This window comes from Quercus lobata, chromosome 4 (genome assembly GCF_001633185.2).
Source record: "Quercus lobata isolate SW786 chromosome 4, ValleyOak3.0 Primary Assembly, whole genome shotgun sequence".
NCBI classification, from domain to species: Eukaryota; Viridiplantae; Streptophyta; class Magnoliopsida; order Fagales; family Fagaceae; genus Quercus; species Quercus lobata.
In genome coordinates, this window is record NC_044907.1 from 23,779,758 (window position 1) to 23,798,146 (window position 18,389).

General features: G+C 40.9%; 1 protein-coding gene across 1 annotated transcript; it reads left to right on the top strand.

Annotated features, from left to right (window-relative positions):
- The first annotated feature begins 513 nt into the window (after nucleotides 1-513).
- On the top strand, nucleotides 514-1,848 carry LOC115984872. Its single transcript, XM_031107868.1, has 3 exons — nucleotides 514-755; nucleotides 832-1,232; nucleotides 1,312-1,848. The coding sequence occupies exons 2-3, from the start codon at nucleotides 834-836 to the stop codon at nucleotides 1,846-1,848; spliced, it is 936 nt and encodes a 311-aa protein (XP_030963728.1). The 5' UTR covers nucleotides 514-755; nucleotides 832-833.
- The last annotated feature ends 16,541 nt before the right edge of the window (nucleotides 1,849-18,389 follow it).

Sequence of the window (18,389 nt, forward strand, 5' to 3'; positions counted from 1 at the left end):
ACTTCAGTACCTTTAGAACCAATTTTCAGATACCAGATTACATTCCAATTCGTCTCCCCTACGTGTCGGAGAAATGTTATTATGACGGGGTAGAGGGCGTTGGAGTGTACGAGCAGGTGTTGAAGGCTGGACTTCGGTTCCCGCTCTCTACACTCCATAGAGAACTCTTACATTACCTGGGACTGTCCGTCACCCAGATCTCTCCGAACGCCTGGAGGGTCTTCATAGCAATGGAGATTCTTTATGGTGCATAGTCAGACGGAGAAAGGAGATTGACGGTCCGTGAATTTCTTCACTGTTACCGTCCAGATGAGATTGACAGATCAAGGGGGTTGTACCGTTTTGCTAGTCGAAGTCCCCTGTTGAAGATTATATTTGAGACCCCAGACTCAAATAGAGACTGGAAGAGTCGCTACTTCTTCCTGGAGGGTGACAGATGGATGAACCGTCCAGGAGAGACGGAGTACATGCCCGTCGATACAACTTGGGGAAAATACGTATACACCCGTCTTACTTGTCCTTTTTTACATATCCGTACACTTTTATGTGCGTATTTTGACCGTCTGTCTTTGCAGGTAGACAGCGTCCGCAGATTAGCCTCGAGGAATTTAGTTTCCTTGAAGAGATTTGCAGAAAAACTAGGCCGGAGGAAAGGACCTGGGCTAAGTTAGTGAATCCAAAGACAATACACTGGTATTGTGACGGTCCAGAACCCACCCGTGAGGCCATTGCATACGACGAAAGAATACACAAACGTGAGTCCGTCTACTTTTACCCTTGAAATTGAAATTTTATTTTTGAGAAAATATCATCATCCGTCCTGTATTGCAGAAATGGACGACGCCAAGAGAAGGGCAATGATAAAATCTCTAGCCGTCGAGCAAAAGAAGACGGGTGAGATCGTTGTTCCCAGTGTGCCGGGGTCATCGGGTAAGAGGAAGCAGCCACCCAAGTCCGACCGTCCACTCAAGCAGCCAAAGGTGTCAATGGAGCCCGTGGTGGGCTTGATGGCTGAGGGCCCTAAGGCCGTCACCCAAGTTAAACAAGGGGCCGGTAAGGGCCTAATGCATGCTCCACCCGTCAGCGAGGAGAAGCCCCCTCCCCTTCTCCGTGAGGACTCGAAGTTCGCTTTGGAGAAACTCACGTCCATACTTTCTGCAGAGGACTATGAGGATCTTGGGAATCACTCGACGGAGGTGATGGGGGAGACGGGGTTATTTGCCGTCGGACAGGTAACTTTCCTTATCCTTCAGTTTATGTCCGTCCACTCCCTAGTTTCATTTTTGACACTTCTAATTTTGTCTATTTCAGTCCTTGGTTATGATGAAGGGCTTGATGGACCGCTGCCTCAACCGTGAAGCGGCTCTGGAACGGGTACGGTCAAAACTTGGGCAGACAGAAGAGGAGCTTGGCCAGCTGCACAAGTGGAAGGCCACAATGGAGCAGAAGTTTGAACTCTCTGAGAAGACGAGAGAAGAACTTGAACAGAGGACGGAGGAGGCTGGGAAGGCCTTGAAGGTTAGAGCAGACGAGGTGAAGGATCTGAAGAAAAAACTCCGTCATGCAAGGGATGACGCCGTCAGCGAATATCGCAACTCCGAGTCTTTGTTGAAGGAGCTGGCAGGATCGTTCCTTCAAGGCTTCGACGATTCGCTCCGTCAGGTGAAGAAGGCCTACCCAGATCTGGACTTGTCCATGATAACACTAACTGATCAAGGTCAGACGTCTGCTCTACCCGCCGCCTCCGAAAATACGGAGGATCTCTTTGGAGAAGAGGCAGCTCAGGGTGACGGAGAGTCCGCTATGCCGAATGAGGTCGCTGTTGTCGACCCCAATAAAGCAGAGTGAACCATATAATTGTTGATGAGGATCCGTCTCCCTTTTTATGTATTGTTAATAACTTGTAGACGGTTTCGTTGAAGTTTCATTTGTACTGAACAATGCTTTTCATTAATTGTCTTTTCGTGATCTGTATCCGTTAAGGATTTTCTCCGTCTATTTTTATTTTGAATTTTAATTTTTATGTTGATCCGTCCACTTATAAGCTAAACTATTGAAGCTAACTTATATCGTCATGTTGTCCGTCCACCTTGTGGGCGTTTTAGAGCCGTCTGCTTTGTGTATGTTCGTAATTTATTCACCGTTTTTGCTATGCCGTCCATTTTACAAACACGTAGTATTACTAAACGTTTTGTTGGTCCGTCCGCTTTTCGGACATGTAGAATTATTCACCGTTTTAGGTGCGTAAATATCTCTAATTTTAATTACGGTGATCCGTTCGCTTTGAGACTGATACCGTCTAAATTATGGACTTGTATAATTATCACCGTCTTGGTGATCCGTCCACTTTATGGACATGTAGAATTATTCAACGTTTTGGGTGATCCGTCCACTTTGAGGGGTTCACCGTCCAATTTGTGGAATTGTGTAACTACTCACCGTTTTGGTGGTCCGTCCACTTTATGGACGTGGAATTATTCACCGCTTTAGGTGATCCGTCCACTCTGTGGACTCAACACCGTCCAATTTGTGGACTTGTATAACTACTCACCGTTTTGGTGATCCGTCCACTTTATGGATAATTTTATTCGCCGTTTTGGTTACCCGTCCACATTATGGCGCATATACCGTCCACTTTACGGACTTGTAGAATTTACTCACCGTTTTGGGTGATCCGTCCACTTTTGGACTTGTACTGTTCTCACCGTTTTGGTGACTTTGTGGACATGTAGAATTCTCACCGTTTTGGTGATCCGTCCACTTTTGGACTTGTATTACTCTCACCGTTTTGGTGATCCGTCCAATTTATGGACTTTTAGAATTTCTCACCGTTTTGGGTGATCCGTCCACTTTTGGACTTGTACTGTTCTCACCGTTTTGGTGACTTTGTGGACATGTAGAATTCTCACCGTTTTGGTGATCCGTCCACTTTGTGGACATGTAGAATTCTCACCGTTTTGGTGATCCGTCCACTTTTGGACTTGTATTACTCTCACCGTTTTGGTGATCCGTCCAATTTTTGGACTTTAAACTAGCATTCGTTAAGTTCGGGGACAATTGTAGTGACATCAAAGTAGAAGAAGATTATAATGGTATCTAATTGCGTAAAGGAAAAGTGCCTGCCCCCTTGGGCTTAAAAAAGGCACGACAGGATTGTAGCAAGAGAAACACATGTTAAAGAAAAAACTTATAAATAGTTAATAAAAAGCCAAATGGAAAATTGGTTGCCGTTCGCCGTGTTACTATCACTGGTAGTATTTCCTCAAATGCTCCGCATTCCATGGATGCGGTAGCTTCTCCCCCTCCGTAGTCTCCAAGTGGTATGTTCCTTTCCTTTTCCATGCCGTGACTCGGTAAGGTCCTTCCCAGTTGGGGCCGAGCTTTCCCTGTGTAGGGTCTCTAGCTGCACCCATGACCCTCCTGAGTACGAGGTCTCCTACTTGGAAGTCTCTGTGTCGGACCCGGGAGTTGTAATGTCTGGCCATGCGTTCCTGGTATCTTGCGATCCTTTGCTCCGCTGCCGACCTTACCTCATCTATCAGGTCCAGCTGTAGCCTCATTGATTCGTCGTTCCTGCCTTCGTCATGGTTGTGAACCCTGTAACTTGTGAGGCCAACTTCTGCGGGGATGACCGCCTCATTCCCGTATGTCAGTCGAAATGGCGTCTCACCTGTCGGAGTCCTCGCCGTTGTCCTGTACGCCCACAGTATGCTCGGTAATTCTTCGGGCCATATTCCCTTTGCCCCCTCGAGCCGAGTCTTGATAATCTTTAGCAGGGATCGGTTCGTGACTTCAACCTGGCCATTGGCCTGAGGATGGGCGGGTGATGAGTAGTGGTTTTTTATTCCCAGCTGTGTGCAAAAATCCCGGAAGTGGCTGTTGTCGAACTGCCTCCCGTTATCCGAGACAAGGACTCTAGGAATACCAAACCTGCATACGATGGACCGCCAAACAAAACTTCTAACGTTCTTTTCTGTAATGGTGGCCAAGGCTTCCGCTTCTACCCATTTTGTGAAGTAGTCAATACCCACTACCAAGAACTTGAGCTGCCTTACCGCAGTTGGGAAGGGTCCCATGATATCCAGTCCCCATTGTGCGAACGGCCATGGAGCCGTCATAGGGGTCAGTTCCTCAGCTGGCTGTCCGATAAAATTGCTGAACCTCTGGCATTTGTCGCAGCTCTTAACGTACGACTCGGCATCCTTCTGCATGGTCGGCCAGTAATACCCAGCTCGTACCAGTTTGTGCACCAACGACCGCGATCCAGAGTGATTCCCGCATATCCCTTCGTGCACTTCCCTCATTACGTAGTCTGCCTCTTCAACCCCGAGGCATCTTAGATAAGGGCGGGAGAATCCTCTCTTGTAAAGAACGTCTCTTATCAAGACGAATCTCGCCGCTTGGACTTTCAGCTTCCTCGCTGCCTCCTTCTCTTGTGGCAGTAACCCGTCCTTCAGGTATGAAGCTATCTGGGTGGTCCAGTTTCTTTCGGAGCGTATCTCCTGCATATTGTCGGGGTCTATTAGTGGAAAGAGTTGAACGAAGGAAAGTACATTACCCGGTGTCATCACATGTTCTGCTGAGGCGGCTTTGGCTAGCCGGTCGGCGAGCTCATTTTCTCCCCTGGGGATTTGGACGACCGTCGCTTTTAGTCCGTTGACTCTCGTTCTCACTTGATCAAGATATCTCTTCAACCTTTCCTCCTTGCATTCGTAGTCTCCGTTTACTTGATTGGTCACGACCTGAGAGTCGCAATGGACGGCCACACTTTCAGCTCCGGCGGCTTTGGCTAGGTCGAGTCCTGCCGCCACCGCTTCGTATTCTGCTTCGTTGTTGGTAATGGGGAAGTCGAGACGGACCATACATTCGATCTTGTCTCCTTCGGGCGACAGCAACACTATGCCGGCCCCTCCAATTCGCCGATTGGATGACCCGTCGGTGAAGATGCTCCACTTGAGTGGTTCTTCTGCCCCCTTGTCCTCGTCACGCGTAAACTCCGCTATGAAGTCGGCTACGGCTTGTCCTTTAATGGCCACACGCGGACGGTACTTGATATCAAACTCACTCAATTCTATTGCCCACAGTGTCAGTCGACCTGCGGCTTCAGGATTACTCAGTGCCCTTCGCAAGGGCTTGTCGGTCATTACGTTCACGGTGTGGGCTTGAAAGTAATGTTTGAGCTTGCGAGCAGCCGTTATCAATGCGAAAGCGAGTTTCTCCATAGGTTGGTATCTTTCTTCGGCGCCGCGGAGCGCCCGGCTGGCGTAGTATACAGGTTTCTGTGCATTATCTTCTTCTCTAATCAAAGCAGCGCTGACGGCGACAGAGGAGACAGCCAAGTAGAGGAAAAGTTCTTCGCCAGGTTGCGAGGGACTCAATAGGGGTGGTGAGGATAGGTATGCCTTTAGTTCCTCGAACGCTCGCTGACACTCGTCCGTCCACTCGAATGATTTCTTTAATGTGCGGAAAAAGGGCAGGCACTTGTCCGTGGCTCTCGACACGAATCTATTTAACGCCGCTACCTTGCCGTTAAGGCTTTGTATCTCCTTCACATTTCGCGGGGGTGCCATTTCTAGTATGGCTCGGATTTTGTCCGGGTTAGCCTCAATCCCTCTCTGGGATACCATGAAGCCTAGGAATTTGCCTGCCGTTACGCCGAATGCGCATTTTCCCGGATTAAGTTTCATGTTGTAGGATCGTAGCGTACCGAACGTCTCCTTAAGATCTTCGAGGTGGTCTTCCTCCTTCTGGCTCTTCACCAGCATGTCGTCGACATAGACTTGAACATTCCTCCCGATCTGCTTCGCGAACATCTTGTTCATTAGCCTTTGGTATGTTGCCCCCGCATTCTTCAGGCCGAATGGCATTACTTTGTAGCAGAATAGTCCTTGGCTGGTTACGAACGAAGTCTTTTCCTGATCGGCCTCGAGCATGCGGATCTGATTATAACCCGAGAAAGCGTCCATGAAGCTTAATAATTGGTGTTGAGCCGTCGAGTCTACTAGGACGTCGACTTTTGGAAGGGGATAGCTATCTTTAGGGCACGCTTTGTTAAGATCCGTGAAATCCACGCACATACGCCACTTACCGCTCGCTTTCTTTACCATTACCACATTCGCCAGCCAATCGGGATAGTAGACTTCCCTGATAAAGCTTGCCTCTTGGAGTTTGCGGACTTCCTCCGCTATTGCTTGGTCTCGTTCCGTTGCGAACACTCTCTTCTTTTGTCGGACGGGTGGAAATGAGGGTAATACATTCAATTTGTGTACCATGACGGAGGGATCGATTCCCGGCATATCGTCATGGCTCCAGGCGAACACATCCTTATTGCTCCTCAGAAAAGCTACGAGCTCTTGACGGATTGCGGGTTTGGCAAGCGTTCCGATCTTGGTTGTTCTGTCCGGATTGGAACTGTCAAGAGTTATCTCCTCCAGCTTCTCTGTTGGTTCCGCCACCGTTCGGTGCTCTTCTATGTTCAAGGCCTGGATTTGGTCTTGCATCTCCATCATAGCGACGTAGCATTCTCGTGCGGCAACTTGGCTTCCGCGTAGCTCTCCTACCCCATACTCCGTTGGGAACCTAATCATTAGGGCGTAAGTTGATGTTGCCGCCTTCCACGAGTTGAGCGTAGGTCGTCCAAGGATAGCATTGTAGGCGGACGAGCAATCGACCACCAAGAATGTCACGTTCCTGGTGATGTGTTGGGGGTAATCTCCTACTGTCACCCGTAACGTTACCGAACCCAGAGGGAATACCTTACTCCCTCCGAAACCAACGAGCGGGGCGTCTGTTGGTATTAGCAGGTCCCTGTCAATCCTCATCTGCTGGAATGCCGGATAGTACAATATGTCGGCCGAGCTGCCGTTGTCGATCAACACTCGGTGCACGTTGTAGTCTCCTGTCTGCACGCTGACGACGAGGGCATCGTCGTGTGGATGGTGTAGGCGCCGTGCATCCTCTTCCGTGAACCCAACAATAGGTTCTTCTCCGTTTGCTATCCTTGGCACTCTGCTCGTCAACTGGACATTCTGTACCATCCGAAGGTATGTTTTGCGAGCCTTCTTTGACGATCCGGCCGCAGTAGTCCCTCCGACTATCATTCTTATGTCTCCAATTGGGGGTCTTGGTCGCTCGTTTTCTCGGCGGAGGTGTTGTTCTTGTGGGGGTTGATCCGTTCTCCCCTTGTTGACGAACTTCTGCAGCTTCCCTTGTCGGATAAGTGCTTCGATTTGCTGCTTCAAGTCGTAGCAATCGGCCGTATCGTGGCCGTGGTCACGATGAAAGCGGCAATATTTGTCTCTGGACCTTTTGCTGGGGTCACTCTTCAGCTTTCCTGGGAACGTCAGGGACCCTTCGTCCTTAATCTGCATTAGGACTTGATCAATTGGTGCGTTGAGCGGGGTGAAATTTGCGAACCTTCCGCTCATTGGTTTTGGACGTCTGTCCTCCCTTCGGTCTCCCATCCTTCCTTTCTTCCGCCCCTGGTCCTGTCGGGAATCCTCCGGTCTGTCTCTTTTCTTGGGTCTATCTTCTCGCGATAGCAGTGCGTCTTCAGCGTTCATATATTTGGTGGCCCTGTAAAGGACCTCCGACATGGTCTTGGGGTCGTTTTTGTATAGTGAGAACAAAAACTTACCCCCCTTCAGCCCGTTTGTGAATGCTGCTACCAATATCTTGTCGTCGGCTTCGTCGATCGAGAGTGCTTCTTTGTTGAAGCGTGATATGTAGGCCCTTAACGTCTCCTCTTCCCGTTGCTTGATATTCATTAAACAAGCCGTGGATTTCTTATACCGATGTCCTCCGATGAAATGCGTAGTAAATTGAGCGCTTAGCTCCTTGAAGGTGCTGATGGAGTTGGGTGCTATCCGGCTGAACCAAATCCTTGCTGCGCCCTTCAGGGTTGTAGGAAAGGCCCTGCACATGATCGCGTCTGCCACTCCCTGAAGGTGCATCAGGGTCTTGAAGGTCTCTAAGTGATCTAGAGGGTCCTTGACTCTGTCGTAGCTATCCATACTTGGCATACGGAACTTACTTGGCAGGGGGAAGGAGTTGACGGCTGCCGTGAATGGCGAGTCAGTCCGGTTGACAAGGTCGTCGAGATCACTTGACACTCTCCCCTTGAGAGCGCTCATCATCACATCCATCTGCTCCTTCATCGCCTGCATCTCCGCGATGATGGATTGTGGAGCAGTGTCCGTCGGGGAAGGGATGCTTACGTCCCGTCGTACTGGTTTGCTCGGGGCGTTACTCTCCTGTGGTCCGTCCTGATTTCTCCTTTCGGCGCTGTTCCCCTCTTGATCCGCTCCTTGGTTATTGACCGCGGCATTCTTTTGGTTCAGCTGCTCTTGCAGGTCGTGGTTTTGCTTGGTGAGGCGCTCCACGGCTGCGGCGAGCGTCCTGACCTGTCTCTCAAGGGCCGTCGTAGGGGCTTCTTCCTGAACGTCATTCGTGGTTGCCATTGAGCGAGTGAGTACCATGTAACTCTTTTGTCTGGGAATCTAGGGAGTACTATACGTCTCTGTTTCCCACAGACGGCGCCAACTGATGACGTTGAGAATTGTCACCAATAAGTCACACCGTACTCGCGAGTCAACGAACCTGCACAACAAGAACAAACGGAAGAAAAACCCTTAGAGAGCACCGGTGTGGCGCCGGCCAAAAGCCCTCCGAAGGTCAAGTCAGAATTCGTCCCTTGAGTTATTTTGAGGCGTTTGAGAGGGTCAAATCATCTTACCTTGATTTGCGTGAATATTACTCCTTTTTATAGTGGTAGAGAGTTGTTTTTCTTCTTAACCTCCAGATCTTTCCAATGTGGGACTTTGATACAATTTCCCTTATTGGATCTTAGGGCTTTTCTAGGCAAATAGAGATTTCGGATCATGGGCCCTTACCATGTCTGTGCGATGGGCCTTCAGAGCGCGTGGGCCCATCTTTACAAAGGTCCAAACAGTGCCCATCCGTCAGGCCCATTAAGATAAGCCCATCAGACTAAATTTTACTATCTTCAATTGCATTTTCAGTTCTAGCTTAACTTGCTTTGATAATGACACTATTTAATCTATAATTCTTCCCGGATTTAGAATTGCTATTGCTTATAGTTTAAATTCGTTAGGATTGAACACCGATGCTATCACTGTTCAAAAAAACTCTCTTCATGAAGATTTGGAATTCTTCTGTCTCTATAATAATATTGAGAATGTATTCACTTAAGTATTTTTAATAATTTAAATTGAAGAAAATATATATTTATTACGTATCCTGATTTACAACTAAACTTACAAACTCTTAATTGCTTATATTCACTTAAGTATTTTCACTCACCAACCTCCATCATTCAGGGACAGAACCAGGATTCAAACTTAAGGAGGCCAAAGTTCTTTGTTCAAAAATTTTAAAATGTTAGAATATTAATACTAAAGGTTGACAACGATGTATTATTAGCATTAATTTTTTTAATTTTTTTTGTATTTTTTCTTTTTTTTTAAAAAAAATCAGTAATAGATATTATAATCAAGAATAAATTAATGCTAATAATGCATCGTTAAAGTAAATTTTTAAAAAACACCAACTAATCCAAGTGAGTAGTAGATCTTTAAAAAAATAAATTTTTTTCATGGATTGAGTTAAAGACACCAACTGGTCCAAGTTGCTGGTGACACTAATTGGTGTGTGGATGGAGTGATTAGCAACATAGGAGTTGTTACTATAACTATGGGATGGAGTTACTTGAAAGGGACAAAAAGCTCTCTAATGAGAGGTAAAAATTAGGTAGAGGTTATTGGTTTTTTGTGATTTGTTTTGCTAGTATTTATAATTGATTTGTTATATATATATATATATATATATATTTTAACTTAGACGGTGTCCAAAGAATTTTTTTTCTGAAGGGCATCTTGAGAAACTAAAAAAATGTCTTGAATGATGACAAAAGGCCAAGCAATGGGTCTTCTAAATTCTAATGATGCTACGTTTGTATTGCCTTATATTTTTATTTATTTTTAAATCTTTAGAAGGCATTACTTCTTTGCAACAATTATTTATTCGTTATTTTCAATGTTTTAACTCTATAAGGCCCAATTTGACTAAGGTAGATAAGTTCTGTTTAAGCATTCAGCTGTTTTAATGACCTTATCTTGGTTCAAATGTTGATTTTGGACTGTGATTTGTACACAAAATTAGCTTCGCAAAGTGCTCTCCGAGGATACAGCTAATTTAATCCCCCATTTACTACAAATAGCTTACTTCTAGTCTCCACCCTTAGTTTAAGCTAAAATAATGTTGCAGAAATATACGAAGAACTTCCTTTAATGGAACCAAGCGTTGCTATATAGTATATGTAAGGTCTGCAGAGTGTTGAAGGCTTGAAGCAAAAGTCATCCACCCAAATAATGGCAGGAAGACGCACAGAGTTGGAGTTGGAGAGGAGTACCATTTCCGAACATGATCCTAATCTAAGCAATCATGACTGGAACTGGTTAATATACTCTACTGTTTTCATTTTCTTCTTTACTTCATACATATACTATCTTCAATATTGTCTTATTATTAGTTTATTTACACCACCACCTTTCCACTAAAAGTTAATCAAGTTTAAGCGATATACATGAAGAAGTTAGCTTGCAATGAGTGAATTGATACTGTGATGGAGGGCTGTCTTAGGAATAAGATGACACGGTGAGAGTTATGTTTATATGAATTACTAGAACACAAAGCTGTCTCACAGGGTGGGATCAAAACTACGTATGTAACCACACATTTCCTTGAGGACAAGCCAGTTAATTCTTTGATGAAGCACAACAATTATTCCTCACAACCCAAATCCTTTGGAAACTAACCATATTTAAACAACCCCACCCCCCCGCGCGGTTATATCTTATTGGGTGCTCCTCCAGTTAGCCCCAGCACCATGCCAAAAAAAAAAAGGTCTGGTAATTTCTTCTAATAAACTTGGCGTCATATTCTAACGACGTCGTGGAGATTGGTACTCATGAGAGACTCGAGGAGAGCGCGTTGCAGCAGGATTTCCACGGTGTTGCGGCTTCCAGAGGTTTGGTCGGTTCAAACTTCAAACTTCAAATTTCAAACTGGGTTGCAGCTTATCAATTATCACCAGTTGCTAGCTAGTAGGCTGGGTGTTGATTTTGTGTAGTTTTTTTGAAGTGGAATCTTTGTTATTGATTTGGTTGGTGCTGCTCGCACCTTGTTTTGTTAATTTCTTATAGCCTGGTTTGTTGTCAAGGATGTTAGTGCTGTGATTTGCACCCTGTTCTGTTGTCTAGTGTTTTAATATGTTCTGTTGTGGTGTTTGTCATGGCGTGGCTGGGGCTTGGGTCTCTTTTGTTGTTTCTGGCTCTGTTTGCTGCTTGGCAGCATGTTTTCAATAATATTCTATTTCTTATTGGAAGGAGGAATCTTAGTGTACTTTAAATGTAAGTGATTAGACTAGAGTTTTTTTTGGCAAACTGGAGTCCGAATTCCGAAACTCTTGCCAATTGCAACAATTCCTATTCCATATCAGAATTGGGATCTCCTTATCAGTAACATAGCTTACTTTTTCTTGTGGCACTAAATTCCATAGCATGCCTGCTATTGAGAGGAAAAAGTTTGGCTGCAAAAGGATGGTTGGCTGGATATTGAGTTTTTCTCCTTCAAACCTACAATTAGGCAGCAGAACTTTAAGAAAGTGTGGGGATCTATGAGCGGTAGCTTGGGCTTGGGGTTGCTGATTGGGAAAGAGCTTGTGTGTGTGTGTGTGTGTGTGTTGGGGGCGGGGGACGTTTAATATATGATTTGCTCCTTCCTTTTGGTAATCAATTTGGTACTTGGTATTATTGAATTAGAAATAACGATTTTACATGTCCCTATTAACCAGGCGCAAAATGAAACATAGTTGACGTGTGGAAAAGGAAAGAAGTGATAGCTTTGAGGTTCAGCATATTTGGTTTGCTTTATTGGTTTTAAGTTCTTTGATACTTCCCTTATCATGCACTGCAATGTATAGGATATACGATCCTTGTGAAAGATTTATTCTTTTGTTACAAATTTGACCATAGTTCAAGAATTATAATACTTTTGGCTCTTTCTTTAGTCAACTAAGAGGAACTAGGTGTGCTTAAAACTTAGTTAACTTGCTTAAGATTTTGTTTTTATTTTTAGTTGTAAGCTCTTATTCCTATTTTTTTGCATTATTCCCTGATATTGGTATGTTCCTTCATTTCATTCAGGTTTGACTGTGATTGGAAAAAGATTGACGCATTCGTTGGGTCTAAGACAGTTGTATAGGTAATCTCAAATGCAGACCCATCAGAGGAGAAAGGAATGAAGAAGAGAGATTAAAGATTAAGAGCAACTACAAAGTTGTTTTATTTAGGTACTTATCTTTTAGGTGCAACAGTTTCAAGCACACAGAGTAGCTGTAGGATATATCATTTAATTATTAGCTTACTTAAACACAGAACCTAAGTTGAAATAAAAACTAACCAATGTAATAAGATTAAACAATTACACTCATATATAATTTAAACGTTATCCTCTACATAGATATTAATAATGAATGCTTGAACTTGAAAAAGAAAAGCATTGGAGTAGGCTTGAGTGTTATAGTTGAAGCGTCACCTAAAAGGATAAAACATAAGTCGTTGGTCTCTGACTTGTGAAACATAACAACTTTACAGCAAATGTCTTTTAACCTTTCTGCTTTCTTTTTAGTTTTTTCCTTTACAATGCTGACATGTATGATGCTAATCACAAATTGGTTCATCCAACTCATGGCACCTTGAATTTCTAGCTCAATAATATCTCTTGTAAATTGTAATTGATTTAAATTACATAACCCTTTATACTTGAGGCACCTTATTGTTCAATGAAATGCTTTGAAAGAGATATTTGGAACTTAGTACCGCTGTATCTGATGTGGTGCAAATGGAGGGAATGTAATCGATGTGCGTTTGAAGATGTGGATAGTTCGGAAGACCAACTGCTTGCTATTTTAGTGGTTATTGGTTTGATTGTACTCAGGCTTGGGGACTCACATCTTGTGACTCCATCTCTTTGTTCATTAGTTCTTCTAATTGGTTTTTTATTTATTTTTTTTATTTCATTATTATTATTTTTTTTGTACTTCTTCTTTTTGTACTTCTAGACTACTATGTGTTTTTCCTGCATATTGTAGTGTCTTTAAATATAAATTTTTTTTACCTATCCAAAAAAAAAAAAAAAAAACGTAAATTCTGGAGTTGTACAATATCTAGAGTGGACAGTAAGAGCCTGTTTGTTTAGGCATTTAGAGAGCTTGAAATGGTAGTTTAGCAAAATGTTATTCCGATGATGCATTTGGCTAGGCAATATCTGCTGGATTGTGTTTTTAATTCTGCTGATTTTCGCGATTTAGAAAATGCAATTTCTCATTAATTTTTCAACATTGCACAATTTGCAAGATTGAGTTACCACTAATTTTTTTGGCTGAAAACCTAAATTAGCCTCAACTTCATGCTTAATGAACAAAATACCGGCCTATCCCTTCCCCATATATATATATATATATATACACCTCCTCAATCCTTGGTTCTCTCTTCATTAGTTTCACAATATTTGGTTCTCTGTTCTTTGTTCTTGCTCAGTTGCTCTGCTCTGATTATTGTTGTTGTTCTTCATCACAATTTCCAAGTTACCATTCTCCATTACCCTTCTCTAAATTTATGATATTGATTAGGGCTTTTTGCATGTTAGTTTACATGACTGATTGAACTCAAATTATTAGAACATATCTTGACTGAGGGATTTATTGTTGCTGCTGCTGTTTCTTTACAGGGTTGTGAAGTTCAAAAGAAAATTTCAGATAGATGGGTTGATCAAAGCCATTTGGATTGGATGGGATTAGTTTTTTCTTGTTGAATAGTAGATGGGTTTTAAGAAAATTTCAGGTAGATCTTACTCTAGGATTAGATTTTTACCTTCATTTATTTTTTGTATTAGAAAATTTTCTGATTTGAAACAATCTCTGGGTATGGTTGGTTCCATGCAAAATATTTGAAGATTGATTGTTACATTTATTTATTACTCAACGCTAGAAGATGCTTGATGTTGTTTGCTTTTAGCTGTTAGTGTATTAGAGACATATCAATATATGGAGATAGATATTAGAGACATAAAATGATTCGGATATAATAGAATTAATGACAAAAAATAACATATTTTTTTCCACTTCATCTTAGCTTGTTAAGATTTCATGGTTGACCCCAAAGGTTTAGGAATAAAGACTTCTTCTTCTTCTTGATTTTTTTATTTTTTTTTTATTTTTTTATTTTTTTATTTTTTTATTTTTTTTATTTTTAAATTTTAATAAGTGTATAGTGGTGGAAGAGGAAGTGGGGTTTGAACCACGGATATGAGATACCACAAACCACAAAGCTATCACTTATTATTATAAGTTGGAAAACAAACATTATGGTTTTTGGTTTAATTTGAATTTTTGCATCCTCAAGAAATACCTCATTTTTCATCCAACATAACAACGAATGTAGGTGTCTTGCGAAATAGACCTTCAATGATTGGTGTATTGAAAGATGCTTGTTCGTCAAGAACAGTTCCTATTCGCAAGACAACAAAAGAAAACCTGATACTAATTAGGTCAATGTCAAATAACATTTATCCTCAATCAGCAACAACTCCCAGTCTTCATGTAACTTCTTTGTCTTCATGTAATTTCTTTGTTATATATTTTGGCATGTTAGATGTAATCATAGCTATACTTGATATCAGAATAAAAGTATTATTTTCACAAGAATATAATGTCATAATAAGATTTGTGAAAATGGTCATTCAAACTTGTGCATTAACTAAATGAACTAAGTTTGAAGTTTGATCAACTAAATAACCAAGTTTGAATAAAACTAAACTTGACTCAATATATTTGTGATCCTTAAACCTAATATATTCAGTATTTAATTATGTAAATTTATAGCAAATTTGTCAAAAGATGCATAATTATTTTCTTATTTAGAACAATGAAGGTTAATATGTTAGCCAGATTTAGAACTAAGTACTAGCTTTTTTTTACGGGGAAAAAAAAGTAATGGTTGATCCCATCAAGTTGATCTTATTTGTTGGGTTGTACAGCTTGTAGTTCTCCAAATGAAAAGCTTTTTACATCACAGTTACATTGGAGCTACGGGAAACATCAATGTCTATAATCCTGAAGTTGAGGAGGGAAGCACCAGCTATGCCGAAATGTATGTCATGAACGGCACAGGCAATAATTTGAATTCTATCAGAACAAGATGAATGGTAATTTAAATTTATACTTATTTATTGATATTTGCACCTTAATCTTTGATGATTTATCTAGGTCCAATTTTGAATTTGCAATAAACAGTTGACATTTTTAATGAAGAAAAAGGGGGTCGTTATTCTTTGGTGAATATGTCATTCATATTGAGGGAACAATTGTTTTACCATTGATTAGGTTATTATGAACAAACAATTAATTTTGTTATTGGATAAAAAAAATTTCAAGCTTTAATATCCATGGGAACAGCATGAGTGAAATGTATTGGTAAAGAAATGGTTATCAGAAGATTGATAATCAAATACAAATGGAACGTAATCAGATTTTTCAAAAGAATAATGTGTGTACTTCTTGATTTAAACAGGTTTCTCCAAGTCTATACAAGGGTACGGGGTATTCTTATATCTTTACATATTGGACAGTATACTTTCATTTGCACACATTTATAATTTATTATATAACTTTTTGCTTGTTGTATATATATGTTTCTTGTTTCCTAGTGTTTCAATCCATTGAATTTTTAGATACTATAAGTTCTTTTGAAAATTATACGTGGCATTACTTGTTGGGATACTAACAATGCCTTTGAAAATTACAGACTGGTGGTGCTCAGGCTGCTTCAACATTGGTTGCCCAGGTTTTGCGCAAGTTGACGAAAGAGTTTATATCTAGGTCACCTATAAGTAATGTATCCATTCCTAACGGTCCTCAATTTGAGATAGCAGTCTCTATCTTAAAGGTAAATCTATCATTAATTATAATTGCATATTATTTTATTTTGTAATATTATCTTTCTATGTATATTAAGGGTGCACTTGAATGAACAGTTAGAAAACAGTATTTTGAGTTTAAAATGAGCATTTATAAAAAATTTATGAGGAGTTGTAGTTGCAAATCAGAGTTTTGGGTTTTAAAAAAGTTTTTTTTTTTTTTCCCTCCCAAAATGCCTAACCAAATGGATCCTAAATTTTGAAACAAAGTTTGAAAAAGTTTCTTAGAGTTTTGTGACTTTGATCATATACTCTTGCTCATTTATGTGACCAGAGGAAGATGGCAATTGGTGGGTAACAGAAGATGGTGCTAATATTGGATATTTTCTGGCAGCAATATTTAATAATTTTGTTGGCCTGAAACTATTGTTTGGGGAGGGGCTGCTGTTAGTGCCCCAAATGGAATTAGCCCACCCATGGGATTTGGAATATTCTAGATTACAATTATAAACATACAAGTCAATTTAGATTGATCCAATATGTAAATGGTTCTGCTGTGCTAGATAGACCTCATGAATATAGCTATGATACAATCATTGATAGCCCTGATTGCTATCTCATAGATTTTCATTGATATATGGGTTTGTTCAAGGGATACACCTTCGGGTTTGGTGGCCCTGGTGGAGAATTGGCATTTAAAATATCTTGTACCATGAATCCTAGCTAAATCCTATATTGATGTTTCTTTTTCTTGTGTATAGAGAGGGTAAACGTAATTCCTCTGCCCATCTATTGGACGGGGCTAGTTCTCATCTCTTCCCTATTACCTAGTGTTGTTATGGTTGTGGATCGAGATGGCCCTAGGCCCAATTCTTTTGATTGTAATCTTGTTCTTTTCGATCAACAAAGTACTTATTCTGCACCAAAAAAATGTCTTGCAGAAATATATAAATTTGAAAGTTACTACTTTGGCTATGACCATTCTTGTCAATGACCTTGATTTGTCCTCCCATGCTTAATATTATTGAATTTGATTGTGTTTTTGTGTTTCGTTGTTCTCATACCCAACCAAATCTTTTAAGTTTCCTTCAAGTACAATCTTACTTCTACAAATAGCATCTTGTTGATATGCGTTCACTTTGTTATCATCAATAACAATGCATTCGAACATATTAGCAAAAAAAAAAAAAAAAAAATGCATACGAACAATGTCTGAGATAACAGCAACCGAACAAATTCTAATCATTATTGTAGCTTATTAGAAGAAAAAAAAAACAATTAGTCACTTGATCAAATTATGGTTTTTTTTTTTTTTTTGATAAGTAACGAAAATTTTATTAAAAAACAAAAACGGCCAACTCGAATACATTGAGAATGTACTATGGGGGCACAAATCAAGAACCAAAATTACAATGATCAAGTAAAATAGTAAGGGAAGAACAAGAAAGATGACAAAAGACCACACTCCAATCAAGGAGAGTGTGCAAAAAAAAAGACTTAATCTCTAGCGTAGAGCGTTCACATCCCTCAAAGCTTCTAGCATTTCTTTCATGCCAAATACACCATATCAAGCAATAAGGCACAAGTCTCCACTAGACCAATTTTGTAGTGGACGATGAAATTTAGCATCTCAATGAATCCTCCCACTAGACCAACACATAACCTCCGCTACTGAAGAATCCTTTGTCACAATAAAGTTTTGGAAAAGCCGCTTGGAGAGTATGATCTCCACACCACACATGCTTCCAAAATTTTATTTTATTATTATTATTTTTTTTTTTTGGTGATCAAATTATGGTTTTAAAAATAAAGCCATTGAAAGAACTAGAAAGAGGAAGGGTTCATGGTTGTGGTGTTTTGGGCAAGAGGTGACACATGTTAAAAAGTTACTTCATCTATTTTAACACATCACTTTACAATTACAGTACACCCTACATCACATATTCTATTCTTTTACTACTTTATTTAAATATTTTTTTTATTCTTTCTTTCTTCATTTTTAGTTCTTTTATTATTATTTATTTTTGGTTCCCAAGTCCAAACATCATACGAGAGAGCAAATTTGAGTAATGCCCAACCAGTCAACATAAATGACAGAAGAGAGAAAAAGTATGAATAAAAAAATTTAGAATATTAATAGCATACTGCCTTGTACAATGATATTGTTTTTGTTGGCATTTGACACATTTCATAAAAAAGGTGATTTTTTGTGTTTGGTATGATAAATGCTAGTACTTATTTGTACAATATTGTTGTTTCTGTAGGCGTTTGACAAATCTCATAAAAATATGATTTTTTGTGTTTGGTGTGACAACTGACAAGTGCTAGCACACCTGATTCTAGTACTCTTGGAGTGGGTTGGGACACTGCATGTGACTTTTGAGGTAGGTAAT